At 33.5% G+C, this 16235-nt stretch overlaps 9 protein-coding genes and 1 non-coding gene across 10 annotated transcripts; 6 read left to right on the top strand and 4 right to left on the bottom strand.

Moving 5' to 3' along the window:
- Nucleotides 1-37: 37 nt before the first annotated feature.
- Nucleotides 38-1540, bottom strand: MRX18 (17-beta-hydroxysteroid dehydrogenase-like protein; the record flags this gene model as incomplete). Its single annotated transcript, XM_019183476.1, has 1 exon — nucleotides 38-1540. The coding sequence occupies one exon, from the start codon at nucleotides 1538-1540 to the stop codon at nucleotides 38-40; it is 1503 nt and encodes a 500-aa protein (XP_019039666.1).
- A 443-nt stretch (nucleotides 1541-1983) lies between these two features.
- On the top strand, nucleotides 1984-4781 carry WICANDRAFT_79052 (uncharacterized protein; the record flags this gene model as incomplete). Its single annotated transcript, XM_019184832.1, has 2 exons — nucleotides 1984-2070; nucleotides 2130-4781. The coding sequence occupies 2 exons, from the start codon at nucleotides 1984-1986 to the stop codon at nucleotides 4779-4781; spliced, it is 2739 nt and encodes a 912-aa protein (XP_019039665.1).
- Nucleotides 4782-5616: 835 nt separating this feature from the next.
- WICANDRAFT_84312 (fungal specific transcription factor domain-containing protein) lies at nucleotides 5617-8076 on the top strand (the record flags this gene model as incomplete). The annotated part of the gene is made up of 1 exon (XM_019185687.1): nucleotides 5617-8076. The coding sequence occupies one exon, from the start codon at nucleotides 5617-5619 to the stop codon at nucleotides 8074-8076; it is 2460 nt and encodes an 819-aa protein (XP_019039664.1).
- Nucleotides 8077-8416: 340 nt separating this feature from the next.
- Nucleotides 8417-8498, bottom strand: WICANDRAFT_t65. The gene has a single exon. It is a non-coding gene; the product is annotated as a tRNA-Asp (tRNA).
- Nucleotides 8499-9307: 809 nt separating this feature from the next.
- On the top strand, nucleotides 9308-10340 carry PPG1 (putative serine/threonine-protein kinase PPG1; the record flags this gene model as incomplete). The annotated part of the gene is made up of 2 exons (XM_019183475.1): nucleotides 9308-9317; nucleotides 9373-10340. 2 exons carry the CDS (start codon nucleotides 9308-9310, stop codon nucleotides 10338-10340), a joined length of 978 nt encoding a protein of 325 aa, XP_019039663.1.
- Nucleotides 10341-10418: 78 nt separating this feature from the next.
- HUB1 (ubiquitin-like protein HUB1) lies at nucleotides 10419-10749 on the bottom strand (the record flags this gene model as incomplete). The annotated part of the gene is made up of 3 exons (XM_019181766.1): nucleotides 10419-10589; nucleotides 10641-10665; nucleotides 10724-10749. 3 exons carry the CDS (start codon nucleotides 10747-10749, stop codon nucleotides 10419-10421), a joined length of 222 nt encoding a protein of 73 aa, XP_019039662.1.
- A 197-nt stretch (nucleotides 10750-10946) lies between these two features.
- ABZ1 (4-amino-4-deoxychorismate synthase) lies at nucleotides 10947-13043 on the top strand (the record flags this gene model as incomplete). Its single annotated transcript, XM_019181689.1, has 1 exon — nucleotides 10947-13043. One exon carries the CDS (start codon nucleotides 10947-10949, stop codon nucleotides 13041-13043), a length of 2097 nt encoding a protein of 698 aa, XP_019039661.1.
- An 81-nt stretch (nucleotides 13044-13124) lies between these two features.
- Nucleotides 13125-14423, bottom strand: PAT1 (deadenylation-dependent mRNA-decapping factor PAT1; the record flags this gene model as incomplete). The annotated part of the gene is made up of 1 exon (XM_019181724.1): nucleotides 13125-14423. The coding sequence occupies one exon, from the start codon at nucleotides 14421-14423 to the stop codon at nucleotides 13125-13127; it is 1299 nt and encodes a 432-aa protein (XP_019039660.1).
- Nucleotides 14424-15063: 640 nt separating this feature from the next.
- Nucleotides 15064-15486, top strand: WICANDRAFT_31030 (acetyl-CoA carboxylase biotin carboxyl carrier protein subunit; the record flags this gene model as incomplete). The annotated part of the gene is made up of 1 exon (XM_019181792.1): nucleotides 15064-15486. A coding segment is annotated over one exon (423 nt), but the record flags the coding sequence as incomplete, so codon positions are not given.
- A 236-nt stretch (nucleotides 15487-15722) lies between these two features.
- Nucleotides 15723-16169, top strand: WICANDRAFT_79047 (uncharacterized protein; the record flags this gene model as incomplete). Its single annotated transcript, XM_019184831.1, has 1 exon — nucleotides 15723-16169. One exon carries the CDS (start codon nucleotides 15723-15725, stop codon nucleotides 16167-16169), a length of 447 nt encoding a protein of 148 aa, XP_019039658.1.
- Between the last annotated feature and the right edge of the window lie 66 nt (nucleotides 16170-16235).

Genomic DNA, 16235 nt, shown 5'->3' with positions numbered 1-16235 from the left:
TAATAAAAAAGAAAGATTGACTTCACATAATTAGCATTTAACTAAATGCAACTTGATTGAAAATAGAAACAGCTTTATCGAAACCTTGGTCCCATTCCCACAAAAAGTTTGAGTTTTTTCTATGAGAAATGTGTTCATTTCTTCTTGCAATTTTCCATGCATTTATTCTACCAATTGTTGAACCATCAAATTTAGAAAATTCATTAGCATCAGCCCAGCCAGTAATGAAACCTTCTTTATATCTCCAATGTTCATATTTTTCATTTTTATTCTGTCCATCCCAATATTGAGAATGTTGATTCAATTCATTTTCTAAAATCTTGTTAACTTCATCTTCTGGAGGAACTTGAGTAACTTGTGTTGGTCTTGATGGTATAGCACCTGTTTCCACTTGTGGAACAAACCCCCATTCACCACCATCACCATGTTCAAATCTAAAAGTCCAGAAATAAGAACCTGCACCTGCTCTTTGATAAAATAATTTTGATAATTCATTACCATATTGTTTGACTAATTCATTTCGATCACCACCAGCTTTATTCCAAGAATCACCATCTAAAACACATGAATATTCACCAACCATTACATCAGCTTGACCAGATAAATTGGTTAATAAATCACCATTCAAATCTTTAATAATTTGTTCTGGTGCCTTTTTCTTATCAGCATCTGAAAAGCAACGATAAACATGATGATCAATAACAATACCAACAGATTGATTTTTCAAATCTTGTTCATTTTCAACAACCCATTTAACCCATTGATCTGGCCACCAACCATCAGAGATAACAATTGGGATTTCAGGATCAATATTACGAATATGTTTAACAGCTTTTGTATAGTAATGTTTTTGAGAAGCTGCAGTATTATCAAATTCTGATTCATTAACAATTTGTAAACCAACAATATTTTCTTCATTTTTGAATTCTTGAGCAATAAATTCTAATACAGATAATGCAAGTTTTTCATTTTTCTTAGATTTCCAAAATTCAGCTTTGGATAATTGTTGACCACTATGTTCTGCAGCATTAGCACCACCTGGTAATGCATGTAAATCAATCAAAACACCAATATCATATTGTTTTGCTTTGGCGACAATGTTTTTGAAAATACTCCAAGCATTCTTGTAAACACCAGCAACTTTTGCAAATGGAGTATCACTAGCAAATGAACCCCCATTAACATGCCAATAACCAATTGGAATTCTAATAGCTGTAACACCTTTACTCTTTAACCATTCCCAATCTTGATCAGTAGCATAATTGTTCCAATGATCTTCTAATTCCTTTTGGGTATTCTCAGCACCATTTTTCTTTGAATAAGCAGTAATTGCTTCTAATTCACAGCTTGTGTTATCAATAAAAAATTTATCAAATATGAATTTCTCCAAAACAAATAATGAACCAAAATTTACACCAAAATTATATCTACTTTGATAAATTTGTTTCTTTGAAGGAGGTTTCCCAGCTGGAGCCGCTGGAGCTGCTGCTTTTAAGGATTCTTGATCAATTGCTAAACTTTTCAACTTGTCAAGCACCATCTTGTATTTCTGTATGTAAAGGCTATGCTAAGGGTGTTTCCAGACAAGAATTTAATAAATGTGGACGTTCAGATCTACTTTATATATGAATTCAAATTGAGGCTGAATCTTGAGACAAGCAATGAAATTTCGGTCAACGTAATTCAAGGAATGGAACAAATTGCTATGAAACGTAGCTAAATGTAGTTTGCTAATTAAGCGAGATGATATTGTTGATTTGACATATAACCAATTCCGGTACATTTTGAGTCATGTGATTAAGGTGTGTATCGGATTTCCTGTTATGGAAGCACGGTTTTAGAGCGGCTCTAACATTTGTTTTTGGTAGTTTGCAGTGAAGAAGTGAAGCACCCAAATGAAAAGTTGGAATATCCCAATTGTTTTGAATAGTTTGAATTGTTCTCTTTTACCATTTTTCTATCGATGGTTGAATAATCATAGAAATGTCAGAGGTTGAGGAACTCAAACCGAAACGGAAGAGACAAAGGCTCACGTATACGTGTAATTATTGCAGAAAGAGAAAGATTAAAGTGAGTATTCTATTTGGGAAGTATTTTTAATGGCCAATGATTCTAACAAAGCAATTTAGTGTGATAAAGCTAAACCAAAATGTTCAAACTGTCAGAAATTTGGTCGTGTATGTGAATATGAAATGCCATATTGGGTGAATACTAGTGTTCAACAAAATAATGCTGTCATGACTGATGTTATTTCTGAAAATGAACATCAAAATAAAACCAGAGAAGAGTTATATGATGTGATAAATTATTGGAAATCGAGATCTGTGAATAATGGAACCAATACAAGTACTCCTGATTTTGAAAAGAAAAATCCTGAATTAGGTGAACATGCTGATGATATTATTGATCTATATGCTTCTTATGACAGTTTAACCGAGAAGCATTCAAGTGAAGAAGACAATAAACCATTAAGCACAATGTCAGTATATAAAGCTGATCATTACATGATGTTTTTCTTGTGCTTTAAATACATAACTTTACAAATAGCTTCAAATTCACTGACTAAGAAATTTGAAGAAGCTGGTTGGAAATCAAGACATCCAGATGGTGCAACAAAATGGTTAACTTTATTGGATCAAAAAGATGGGGATTTTGACTTGAAAAATTCAATCAAAAGAGTTACAAATGATAGATCTCAACTGTTCAAAACAAATATCTTACCATTTACAACTATTGAAAATTCTGATAATGTTCAGACTGAAGCTTTAATTAAAGATATTGAATCGATATTACCAGGTAAATTATTACTTGATGTTTACTTGAACTTTTTTTTCAGAAATATTTGGCCAATAAGACCGTATGTTGATGAAGAATTGTTCAGACAAGATATCAAAAGATTGATAACTTTTGAAGATGAAAATGATCCAGCTTGTTTGAAGGCAAAAGTTGAATTAAGTCAAAGATCTGATTTTGCTACTTTAGCCACATTGCTCATCATTTTAAGATATACATCAATATCAATTCAAGTTGTTGATGATAAGGATCTATCACTTTCGACATTACCTTTCAGGCAAAACCTTATTTCTGTTAGTGTGATCCCTTTAGCTCAAAGGTGTCTTTCAATTTATAAATTATTGAAAAAAAGTTCATTTCCAATGATCCAAGCATTACTTTACCTAAGGGTTTATTATAAAGATTGTCCAGAAGATGGTGATGGATTAACACTAGGCCAATCGCAAATGCTTTTTGGAATGATTGTTCAATCTGCAATCTCAATAGGACTACATAGAGATCCTAAACATTATGCTGCATCTACTGATGTGAGGGTTGCAAACGCTAAAAGAAGGATTTGGTACGAAATTGTTTCCTTGGATGTTCAAACTGGTATTTTATCAGGTACTTTAAGTGTTGTTCCATCTTCAAAGATGACGTGTGTAAAGTTACCAGTTATTACATTAGGTGACCCTTTGGAAAGAGCTCAACTAGATGAATTGGAGAAAGAGGTTGAGTTGCAAGCTATTCATGAAGAATTAGTTGAAAGGATCAATAGAATGGATGAAGCACCGACTTTGCAAAAGTTGGTTGAATTGTTGGATAATGCAAGAACTTATGTAAATGAAAATTATTCAATGTCATTCATGAGTTCAATTTCCAATAGTGAGGATAATTCGCAAATATATAAGGCTGCCATGCTTAGAAATTACAAGATTATGGAGAAGAATCTTTTACAAATTTGCTTAGAGATCACTGTTTATCATATTTTATACATTCAATATGAAGATAACAAACGATTGGATCCTCGCATGTTTAAGCACTTCTTTAAGAAATGTCTTGAAAGTACAACTATTGGGTTTGATATTTCAAGTGCATATTTATCAGGTGCTTTGAAAAATTATATCAATCCTGTGCAAGCAAGTTTTGCGTTATTTCCAATAATAACTACATTAACATACAGAATGGTTAATACAGTATCAGCTGCTTTATTAAGAAGTTTTCATGCACAAGAATTATTGGCTTGTGTTTTTTATTCAACAGATGATTGTCATCTCAACATTCAAGCATTTAACGAATTTATCAACTCATTGTGCAATATCTGTGAAAATCATTTGAACATTTATGAACAAACAATTGGTGCCAAATATCATTTATCTTTGAAGGTGATTTGTTCTTGTAAATTCAGTTATGCATCATTGAAAAAACATAGATTCTCTGTATTGAACAAAATTGTCAGTTTTTTAGAAACAAATGATGATGGTAAAGTTACAGACATTTTTTGGAAAGGTGCTAAAAAGCAAGACATTAGAACTTTATTTCAACTAAACACAGGAATGTTTGAAGTTTATTCTCAATGGATGCAATTGAGTAAATCATACACAGCTGCCCTTAAAGCGCAGTATAGAGATCATCAGCCGGTTTGTGATGTTATTGTTAACATCAACCATTCTAATCATTTCACTAGATTAACAGAAACTGACTTGAATGAATTTGTGGAGATCTTAACTGGTGGATACAGGTATTGTTCTGTTTCAGCAAGCACTAAAAATGTGGAGCAAGAATTTTCAAGTGGTGTATCAAGTGCTAGTAGTGATTCATATGACAGTTTTTATGATATTTTGGCTCAAGATCCAATGTTTAGCGCTCAAATGTCTAATGTTTTACAGAGAAGCCGCTCAAATATCATCGATAAAGAAATGAATCCTGACATGAATGATGTTGTGAATGAACTTTTTCAGCCTACCACTGATCTATTGGGCCAATTTGATGATTTATTGCACTATTAATGATTATGAAGCTAGCTTTTGTATTTGTATTGTAGTTTATATTTCCGACCATTGTATCACGTGCATCAAGAGTCACCCTCGTATATTACACGGCGATAAGACGGATGTAAATCCCGTTTCCGCCGCTGGAACAATAAGATTTCTAAGCGCTGGCTCTGTTTATAAAGTGATGAGTGTTCCCAAAACATATGCTATCTCCATACATTGGCCACAGCTACACCTCCAAACTTCAAACCGCCCTGTTGACATAATTGTTCCATCGTTGAGGTCTATTCCACCGACGGCTATTAACATAGAGAACTTGCTGAGCTGGGAGAGCTAGGTTTTGCTGAAAGAATCACTTGGCCAGTTAGCATTGTTGGTGCAAAAGCGTATCAAAATATCGCCATCATCACCATCTCATCATCATCAATTTAAGTTTCTACAAATTGCACTTGGTACTGTCATGTCAGACGCGGAGGCTAACGAACAAAAACAAAAAAGGAAAAGGCAAAGACTGTCGTTGGTATGCATACACTGCAAGAAAAGAAAGATCAAGGTGAGTATTAATTAGTTATGTGCTTTGCAAATTGACATTTAGCTAACAACCTGCTAGTGTGATAAAGTCAAACCAGTATGTTCAAACTGTGTGAGATTTGGTGTTGAATGTCAATATGAAATCCCACATTGGGTAAACAACAGTTTAAACCATGAAAACGCTTGTGTGAAGACTAGCGTGGCATCCAATCAGAAGTACCAACAAAAATCAAGAGAAGAACTATATGAAGAGATTGAACTACTGAAAAGTAGACTAGATAAATCAAACAATGTTTCACCAAAATCCTTGCCAACTCCTATGAATAACTCCGTTTTATCTCAATCAGATTTTGGAGAACATAACAATGATGTGATTGATCTCTATGAATCTTATAATGCACTATCAATGAAAAATTCGAGTCACGAAGAACATACACCTTTGAACCCAATGGCTTATCACAAAAAAGATCATTATACTGCTTTTTTCGTTTGCTACATGTTTTTAACAATAAGAGCAACAACTAGTTCAATATGTGAAAAGTTCAAAAGCACTTGGAAATCTAACCATTCAGATGGGGCAAGTAAATGGTTACTATTGTTGGATTTAAAATATCAGGACTCTGAACTTCAAGAATCTATTCAAAGAATTATTAATGATCGTGCAAAATTATATGAAGCCAACACTTCTCCATTTCTAAGATTAGCAGATTCAAATCCTGAAAACGTTGAAGGTTTGATAAAAACAATAGAACAAGTTTTACCATCAAAAGTTCTTTGTGAAAATTATTTGGATTTTTTTTTCCATTTCATGTCAATTTTAAGACCATTTGTTGATGAAGATACTTTCAAAAAAGATGTTGCTAGAATCATCAGTTTTGATGATGTTACACTAAAGCCTAAAGTTAAATTTTCAGAAAGACGTGATTGTGCCATAGTGGCTACGTTTTTGATCATAATACGGTATGCTTCAATTGCAGTTTCCGTTATTGATGAAGAAGAGTTGCCCACTTTTTTGATTCCATTAAAAGAAAATCCAGTTTCTGTAAAAGCCATACCCGTTGCACAAATGTGTCTATCAATTTATAAAGTCTTGAGGAAATCTACAATACATATATTACAAGCATTGCTATACCTCAGAATGTATTTTAAAGATTGTCCAGAAGATGGTGATGGACTGACTTTAATTCAATCACAGCAATTATTTGGTTTTATTGTTCAATCCGCATTGGCCATGGGTCTTCATAGAGATCCAGTAAATTACAGTCAGATATCCAACGATGTGAAAGAATCAAATTTAAGAAGAAGAATATGGTACTCCATCGTTAATATAGATACTGAAACATCAATATTAGCAGGATCTTTAAGTGTATTACCAGATCCATCACTAGTCAATGTTAAGCCACCAATGAAAACATCTGTGGACTCAATTGAAAATGCACAAGCTGAAGACTTGGAAAAAAGTACTGAACTGAATCAAATTTGGCAAAAGTTTTGTAATGAAGTTAACAATATGCAAGAAAAACCAACTTTGTCAACCTTGGTTGGAACACTAGAAAGGGCTAGAAAATTTGTGGAAACAAACTACTCAATGAAAGATATGATTTCATGTAAAGAAATGAACTGTGGTTCTAGAATTTTTAGAAGTTCAATGTTTAAAAATGTTAAAATATTGGAAAAAAATTTATTGCAATTATCTTTAGAGCTGAGTTTTTATGTTGGTTTAACAATACACTATGAATCAAATGCACATTTGAATGCAGATCTATACAAAATTTTCTTCAAAAAATCTTTAGAAAACTTGGTTTCAGCATTGGATATTGCAGGTGCCTATTTGGCAGGTGCTTTTAATGACTATTTTAGATCGGTTTACACCAACTTCACATTACTTCCTTTGTTGAACACAACTATTTATAGAGCTTCAAATATTGTTGTGGGAAGCTTATTACGTGCATATCATGCACAAGAATTGTTAAATTCCAAATTTTATTCATCAAAATCAAACGTTTCCTCAGAAGAATTTGAAAAATTGATTAATCCACTTTGTAAAAGGTATGAAGATTTCATGTTTATTTATAAAAATAGATTGGGAACGAAATATTATCAATCTTTGAAAATGACTGGTGCAGGTAAATATAGTTTTGTTGCCTTGAAGAAAAATAAGTTTACAATTATGAATAAAATCATCAAATACTTGGAATCAAATGAGAAAGGTCAAATTAATGAAGATCTTTTTTTAAATGGTTCAAAGACTAGAGAAGAAATCAAAAAAACTTTCCAATCAAATAAAAGCTTGATACGAGTATATGCTGAATGGATGCAGTTGAGCAATTCATCAAAATGGGAAAATGGTAATCGCATTACAAAAGAGAAGGATGATGATAAACCAAGCGAAGAACCTGCAACTATTATTAATATTAATAATTCAAATATGCTTTTGGAATTCACTAAAGAAGAGATTCATGAATATTCAGATATATTGATAAATGCCTTCAGATTCTGTTCGTTCCCAAAAAACACTAATATGGATGCTTCAAAAGAATTACTCCAAGAACATACAACATCTTCAACACCTTCAGAATTGTACAATGAAGAATTTTATGACAAAATATTTCATGATTCAGATTTTGATTCACAAATGTCAAGACTTTTTAAGGCAAGTAAAGGGATTGCTCCAGGTAATGATTATACTGCAAGTGATGGTGTCTTTGGAGAAATATTTGATCAACTAATGGGTAGTTCAACTGCTACCGTTGATGATATATTGAAGTTTCAATTTTAATTAGGTGTTGCAGGTCAATATTTATAGTAATCTCATGAAGCTTAAGGGAGCCTTGATCCCTTGCAGTCGATATATTATTAAAGTAGTACAGCAGCCTAAGCTAGTTTCAGTTTACGAGTTTTCCCCTGAATGTCATCGGTTATAAGGTGTATTTTCAATTTTAGGTTCGGAGATAATATACAATTATCCCCGAGAGCTTTCAACAATATTTTAGTGTCAAACTATGAAAAAGAACCTTCAAAACAACCAACAAAGATCGGAGACAATTAAAATGGATCAAAAATATAGCACTGGTTGCTTTATATAGCAAAAAACGGCAAATTTTGGCAAAAAAAATGAGCTCCGCGACGGGGAATTGAACCCCGGTCTACCATGTACTGTCAAACGACAAACGGTGATTCTAGCCACTAAACTATCACGGATGAATTTTACTTTGAAAATCCTCTGGATTACTACCATTAGAAGATTTGTGTCACGTGACTACATTTACAAAACTCTATAACTTCATCAATATAAAAGCCATTGATACCGTTAAACTTAAACAAAGTTCAGGGAAATCTAAATTATGCAAAAATATGTATTTCTGGCCTTTATTCGAAATTTATAAAAAAAATCATTGTCTAATTATTTTGAAATTTGATTTTATTCTTAGATACAAGAGATTACCTTTAATTTTTTTTAATTAATTACGTTATACAAAAACTTTGTAATATTATATATTTTGATTTGAAATGCACCTAAAGAAAAATAAATATCGATTAAACATCGTGATTACACCATCCGCCTTCGTACTACTCTGATATGGTGATGAATCTGTAATTGTAGTACAGCTAGTTGGAAACATCAATAATATCGTCGACGTCTCATTAAATACGTCTCAGAGTCCACAGCAAATGCCTCTATAAAATCACATTGACATTGAAAATAATTCCAGGCAATTTTCTATTACTTTTCTTTGAGAAAACCTTAAAATAAGTGTCAAATTTGATGTTTATATGTGATAATTAAAATGCTTAAAATATAATATCTGCGCATGTTCACGATTGTGATTACATAATTTTTTAAGTAGATTTAAATTAGAAAAACAATGTCAACATATTAAAACACTGCGATGGGATCTCTAATGTAACTGATTCTTGGAACCTTTCTCACTACATTTAATATCCATCTTGCTGCATACTCACACAAGGAAAGGAGGTCAATCTACTGAAAAGAGAAAGTTGAAAAAGCTATGACATTTTGTAAGTGTTGTCCTCCAAAAAGTTGTTTATAACAATTACTGACAAAGATTACTAGCCAATTTAGAGCTTGATGAATGCATAGAAAGACTTTATAGACGTGAATTACTCCCAGAGGTTACAATTAGAGCGCTATGCTTTAAGTTGAAAGAGATACTAGTCAAAGAAAGTAATGTGGTGTACATAAACTCTCCTGTTACGGTAGTGGGTGATATTCACGGACAATTTTATGATTTGATTGAAATATTCAAAATAGGGGGTTATTGCCCAGATACAAACTATTTATTTCTTGGAGATTATGTGGATAGAGGAATGTTTAGCGTTGAGACCATAACCTTGCTGATATGTTTGAAAATAAGGTATCCTACAAGAGTTTATCTAGTTAGAGGTAATCATGAATCAAGACAAATCACACAAAACTATGGATTTTACTCGGAATGTATAAGGAAGTATGGTAATCCAAATCCATGGTATTATTTCACTGATACATTTGATTATTTGATTTTATCAGTCGTGATTGATGATACCATTTTCTGCACACATGGTGGTTTATCGCCAAATGTCCATACAATAGATCAAATTAAACTTGTTGATAGATTTAGAGAAATACCACATGAAGGTGCAATGGCTGATTTAGTCTGGTCAGATCCTGATGATGAGAATCCTAATTTTTCATTATCACCAAGAGGGGCAGGCTATACATTTGGTGTTGATGTTGTGAAAAAGTTTTTGAAGATGAATGATATGGAAAAGATTCTTAGAGCACATCAACTTTGTAACGATGGGTACCAAATATATTTCAAAGGGCTTGTAACTACGGTATGGTCAGCTCCAAATTATTGTTATAGGTGTGGTAATAAGGCTTCAATAATGGAAATATATAACAAGGATGAACATTATTTCAATGTATTTGAGGAAGCACCAGAAAACAGTGAACAATGGGGAAAGATAGACCCACTAACAGAAACAGAGATTGAAAGGCCACAATCGGATATTAGACCGCAGCCAGTTGAATATTTTTTATAATGATTAATCGCTTAAAGAAACGTTGCATCCAACTACATAATGAGATAATGTCAGCATCATATCATTCATTAATCAAGCTCAAGAGTAGTATAATTCAACACTTGTACCGTTATGTATCTCATAGTCACCCAATGAAATGTGATCTTTCAAAGTTGTATTACCTTTCTTCAACAAAATCTTTTCCCAAGCAGTACCGATCTGAGCAGCTAGTAGCTTCTTGAAATCACCAACCAGATCATCTTCCAATGCCTATTATATTGTTAGTTATCTAATCAGCACTTTTGCTTTATTTAAACTCACCTTCACCTTCACTTTCTTTCCAACTCTGGCAAATATTGTTAGCTAATTTCTTCTATACCACTACCCACTCAGAGAGAACATACCTATCATTCACTACAACTTCAATCATCTTTCTTTGAATGTTTTATGGCTTCATTTCAAACTCAACATACACGTTAAAATTTCAAAGTCTTGAAAAAACACACTTCGCGAATTCGTTCTGTGATCGTCACATGGAAATTGAAAAAAACCGTTGAAGAATTTACCAAATGATACATTTTGATGCTTTCCAAAGACCAAAGGACTCCAGAGCTTTCTTTTACTCAAATGCCAATACTGCTCATAGACTCTTATGACTCCTTCACGTTCAATTTGAAGAGCCTGATCGAGCAATCAACTGGTGAGGCCGTTGTGACGATCCATAATGACACACTCTCTGCATCAGAGCTGTCAAATTACATTGATCTATTCTCAGCCGTGATTGTTGGTCCTGGTCCAGGCCATCCAAAATTCGATAAAGACGTTGGTGTGATCCCTCATTTGTTTGATGGAACTATTAGCAGTGTATCAATACCCATCCTTGGTATTTGTCTTGGGTTTCAATCGTTATGCCTTTCTCAAGGTTGTGAAGTTGATAAACTATCATCAATCAAGCACGGTCAAGTCTACAATGTTACTCATAATGACGATCCAATGTTCAATGGGATCGATCAAAGCTTCAAAAGTGTAAGGTATCATTCGTTGCATGTGCCTGAACTATCACCATCCTTGGTTGGTCTAGCTTATTGTGATGATCATGGTGAAAAGATAACAATGGCTGCTAAGCATATATCTGAACCATGGTATGGGGTTCAGTATCACCCAGAATCAATATGTTCAGAAAAAGGTTCACAGTTGATCAAAAACTTTATGGAGATTGCCAAAGCTCACAACACACAACGGTCAATAGCACAAGACAAAGAACTCCTAAATGGATTAGTATCTTCAGTTCAAATTAAACCATTAATACCACGCTCTGAGCTAAACCAAAAAGGTATACACTTGAAATTTGAGAAACTAGAAACTTCAAAATCAGCCATAGAAATTTGTGAAACTCTTCATCAACAAGGAAAAGAGTTCATCTTATTAAATTCTGCATCACATCCAGGAACTTGGTCTATAATTGGTTTGCCAAATGAAAACTCTTTAAGAGTTACACACTCAACAGAAGCTTCAGATGAAATAACCGTTGCTCAAAACAATAAAACAGAAACTAGAAAAATCAATTCAATTTGGGAATATCTATCAAATTATATGAAGACTCATCTGTGCTCCGATGAAAATGATTTCCCATTCATTGGTGGTTTCATGGGTCTTTTTTCCTACGAAGAAGGTCACCACTTGCAGTTTGATAAATTACCAAAGATTACCAAGGAGAAAATTCCAGATATGAAGTTGATATTTATCGAAAATCTCATTTTAGCAAATAATTCAAGCAAAGAAACTTACATTATCTCCATTGCAAATGATACATTCATTCAAGACATAAAACCAATACTTCTAGATGAAATAACATTTGCGCTTCCATCAGATCACATCGAAACCAAGTCGATAATAAAACCTCTTGAATCAGATTACAAATCACAATATTCACAATGTCAGGAATTTCTAGCATCTGGAGACTCATATGAGTTATGTCTAACATCATTAACAAGACTTCAAATACCCAAAGATACAGAACCTTGGGAAATTTATAAAACATTAACCAAGAAAAATCCTTCACCATACTCTGCATTCATGAATTTTGATGATTGTGTCTTGATTAGCTCTTCACCTGAAAGATTCATAAGTTGGAATAATGACAAATGTGAATTACGTCCAATCAAAGGTACTGTTAAAAAAACACCAGAGATGACATTCCAAAAAGCTAGTGAGATCTTAAACACACCAAAAGAAATTGGTGAAAATTTAATGATTGTGGATTTGATTAGACATGATTTATACGAACTTTTATCAAAAGTTGAAGTTTCTAAATTGATGAGTGTTGAGGAATATTCCACAGTTTATCAATTAGTTTCTATCATTAAAGGATATTTCAAAGATACCGAGTTTTCAGGAATTGATGTTCTTTCAAGATCGTTACCACCTGGGTCAATGACTGGTGCACCAAAAAAAAGATCTGTCAACATTTTACAAAATTTGGAAAATTCAAGAAGAGGTATTTATAGTGGTGTTTGTGGATATTGGTCTGTCGATAATAAAGCTGATTGGAGTGTCATAATCCGCTCAATTTTTCATTACAAAACGGACATAGAGAATAACGACGAGACAAATACTTGGAGAATTGGAGCAGGTGGTGCAATCACTGTATTAAGTGATCCTGAAGGTGAATGGCAAGAATTGTTAACCAAATTAGATAGCGCATTACAAGCATTCAAACTATAGCATATTCCTTTTTCTAACAAAAATTCACACAATATATTCATTATATTTATACATGTAGTATAATTTATTGTACATAGAAGTCTATTTCAATTCAACAATTTCATCGCCAATTGCATTCAATCCAATAACATTCAAGAACAAGTTCAAATTGTTAATAATCTTAGCCTTACTAATCTCATCTTTGCCTTTAGCCTTTTGAACAGCACCAAAGATTTCATCTCTAATTTCATCAACAATAATTCTTTGATGATTAAGTTTACCACTTAATGCTAAACTTGCTAAAAATTGCCATAGATATGAGCCATCACTTTTCAATTCTGAAGATGGGAAAATTAATGATAATTTAGTCTCCAATGATGAAAACAATTTATCATAAGCAGTGGTCCATGAGGCTAAATCTTCACTTGAAACACTATGTTCTTGTTTAATAATTTCAGCTCTTGATAATAATATAGTAATTAAGGAAATACCCAATTGTGAAGTTGAAAGGAAAGAAACATTATTATGTTCAATTAAAATGGTCAATAATCCAATAATCTCATCTAAAACTGCATCGTATGATAAAAATAAAACAATTGGTTTCAAAACAACTAGTTGGAAAATTTCAATAGTTTTAGCAACATCGGTTGGAATTTCATCATTTGGATAATTCTTAAATGATGATTTTGAAATGATTTTGATAAGTGATAAATTGGCAAAGATTAAAGTAACAATAGTTAGTTTTTGTTGTCTATTCAAGAAATGGAAAATTCTTGGGAAAATCTTTAAACCTTTGGTATGTGATAACATTTGAATGAATGGATTTAGTTGTTGTGAGTTATCGAATAATCTTAATGATTCCCATAGTTGTTCAGTGTTTAACTCTAGACCTTCTCTTTCAGCAGATTCCAAGTTTAAAACATGTTGATAGATATTTTCCAATTGTAGCAAAATGAATTTTTTACCAACTTTAGAAATTTCTGGTAATTCTGGTTTATGAGCAACAATTTCCAATTGTTTTCTTGGGGCTTTACCAGATGAGAATGAAATTTTACCCAATGAACCTTCTTTAGCAAATTGACCTGTTCTTGGTCTATCTTTAGCGACAGTAACAGCTTTTTGAACTTGTTGTTGCATTCTTTGTAAGGCAACATCGGCTCTTTGATGGCGACCACCTAATCTATGACCCGAGAAGTCTAAGTAGGCTTGAGCAATGGAGTTGTTATCATTGATTTGTTCTCCACTTTTCAATAACTTATAAACTTGACAATAGAAATCTTCATTATATGGATCATCTGTAACAATATGAGAAAGCTGGATTCTTGTGACAAAATCTTTATCACGAGGAGTCATAATACCAGAGAACAGAGAGATACGGGCAACTTTTTGTTGACGTCTCATCAAACGTTGTTTTTCTTCTTCTGGTAGTTCATCAAAATTTTCGACATGATGATGGTGACGATGTTGATTGTGATGACGATTGTAATTCCCATGAGTTTGATTAAAGTGTTGCTGTTGTTGTTGTTGTTGCTGTTGTTGCTGGAATTGCGGACCTTGAATTTGTTGATCATGGTGAGCTCTATGATCTTTCAAATGTGTAGCTTCTTCAGAACCCAAAACTGGGAAATCAGCCAAATCAGCTTTTCTGTATTGTTGATTTGCTTGAAGATGCTGAGGAGCACCTGAACCAGATTGCTGTTGATGTTGTTCTGGTTGTTGTTGTTGTTGTTGAAATTGAGGTGGTAGATTATGCACTTGACCTGGCTGATGTTGTTGTTTTTGAACTTCAGCTGATTGTGGAGGAGTTGGGGCAAATTGATTTTGACTTTGTTGGATCAATTGTTGTTGGATAGGTGCTGGTAGTTGAGCAAACTGTTGAGGATGGATTTGACTCAAGTTCAATTGAGGTGGAAAATTGAAACCTGGAGGTCCTTGTTGAGGAGGAATGAAACCAGGTGGGAAAAAGAAATTACCTGGACCTGGAGGAAATGGACCTTGAGGAGGTTGGCCTTGTGGAAACTGGGAAGGTTGAGGTGCTGAATTCGATTTTGCAAAATACTCAAAATGGCTAGATACCGTTAAAGATGAAGCAGCAGCCTTGAAGAGACTGAAACTTGATGCAATTGATGGATTGACTAAGGAAGAAGAGGAGAGTTTAATAAAATGGGAGCAGGAAAAAGCACAAGCTAAAGAATCAAAAGGATCTGCTAATGACTTCTTAAATGATCCAAAAGCAATCAAAGTGACCTCTCACATGACAGCTAATGTATTCAAGATTAATTTTAAAAAGGGTGAAAATGTTTCCCTAGATGATACGGTTGTGATTTTGGAAGCCATGAAAATGGAGATTGCAGTCCGTGTGAAATCTAACAAGAAAACCAAATTTGAAGTTCTCCAAGTTGTCGTTGATGAAGGTGATATGGTAAATCCAGGGGATGTACTAATGCTAGTCAAAGGTGTATAAATTGATTAAATGAGAAGCGTATTTCCTAATAAATTAGCTGTCTGTCAGATATATCGGGTCAATTAATTTTCTGCTGTGATTATGTAATTTTTTGTGCTGGCAATTTTCTGTTAATCCAAACACCACTTTCTGAGTTCGTTGGCGAACTTTTTCAACGAAATAAAAGGCTCATAGATTCTACAGAAGGCGAAAGGATTAGAGCTCGAAACAAAACATTGACAATTCTCCAGACAAAAATGTCGTACAGGGATTTCAAGAACAACAAAGATGTCCTTCAATTCGAGGATACTTATGAAGGGCTCGATGAAGAGGATGATGCTTTAAATGATGAAACATTCGGTGTTGATGTTCCAGTTGGTCAAGCTTTTGATTTTGGTAATCCAAGTGAATCTCAACCTCAACCTCAACTGAACTTTGCCCAAGCTGCCAGAGCTCCTCCTCAACAAATTTCAATCCAAGAGCCACTAGGTGATGATCCTTTGAAACCAATCGAGTCTTTATGGGGTGGTGCACCACCAGTTGCTCCACAACAACAACAACAACAACAACAACCAAAAGTGTTATCTCTTGATGAGCTAGAATCACAATTGACTCAAAACCCTGCATCTTCCCAAGTGATCTCATATTCACCGGTCAATAGGTCGTTATTCATCTTGGTAAGTTCGTCTTCTGAAACTTCATAAAACTTGACTTGATCAAAATTTTGTAAAAACCATGGGTAATTATCAAACCCTTTCAATTTGCTAAAT

The sequence above is a fragment of the Wickerhamomyces anomalus genome (genome assembly GCF_001661255.1).
Source record: "Wickerhamomyces anomalus NRRL Y-366-8 unplaced genomic scaffold WICANscaffold_3, whole genome shotgun sequence".
In the NCBI taxonomy this organism is placed as follows: domain Eukaryota; kingdom Fungi; phylum Ascomycota; class Saccharomycetes; order Phaffomycetales; family Wickerhamomycetaceae; genus Hansenula; species Hansenula anomala.
This window is presented reverse-complemented; position numbering and strand designations above follow the sequence as displayed.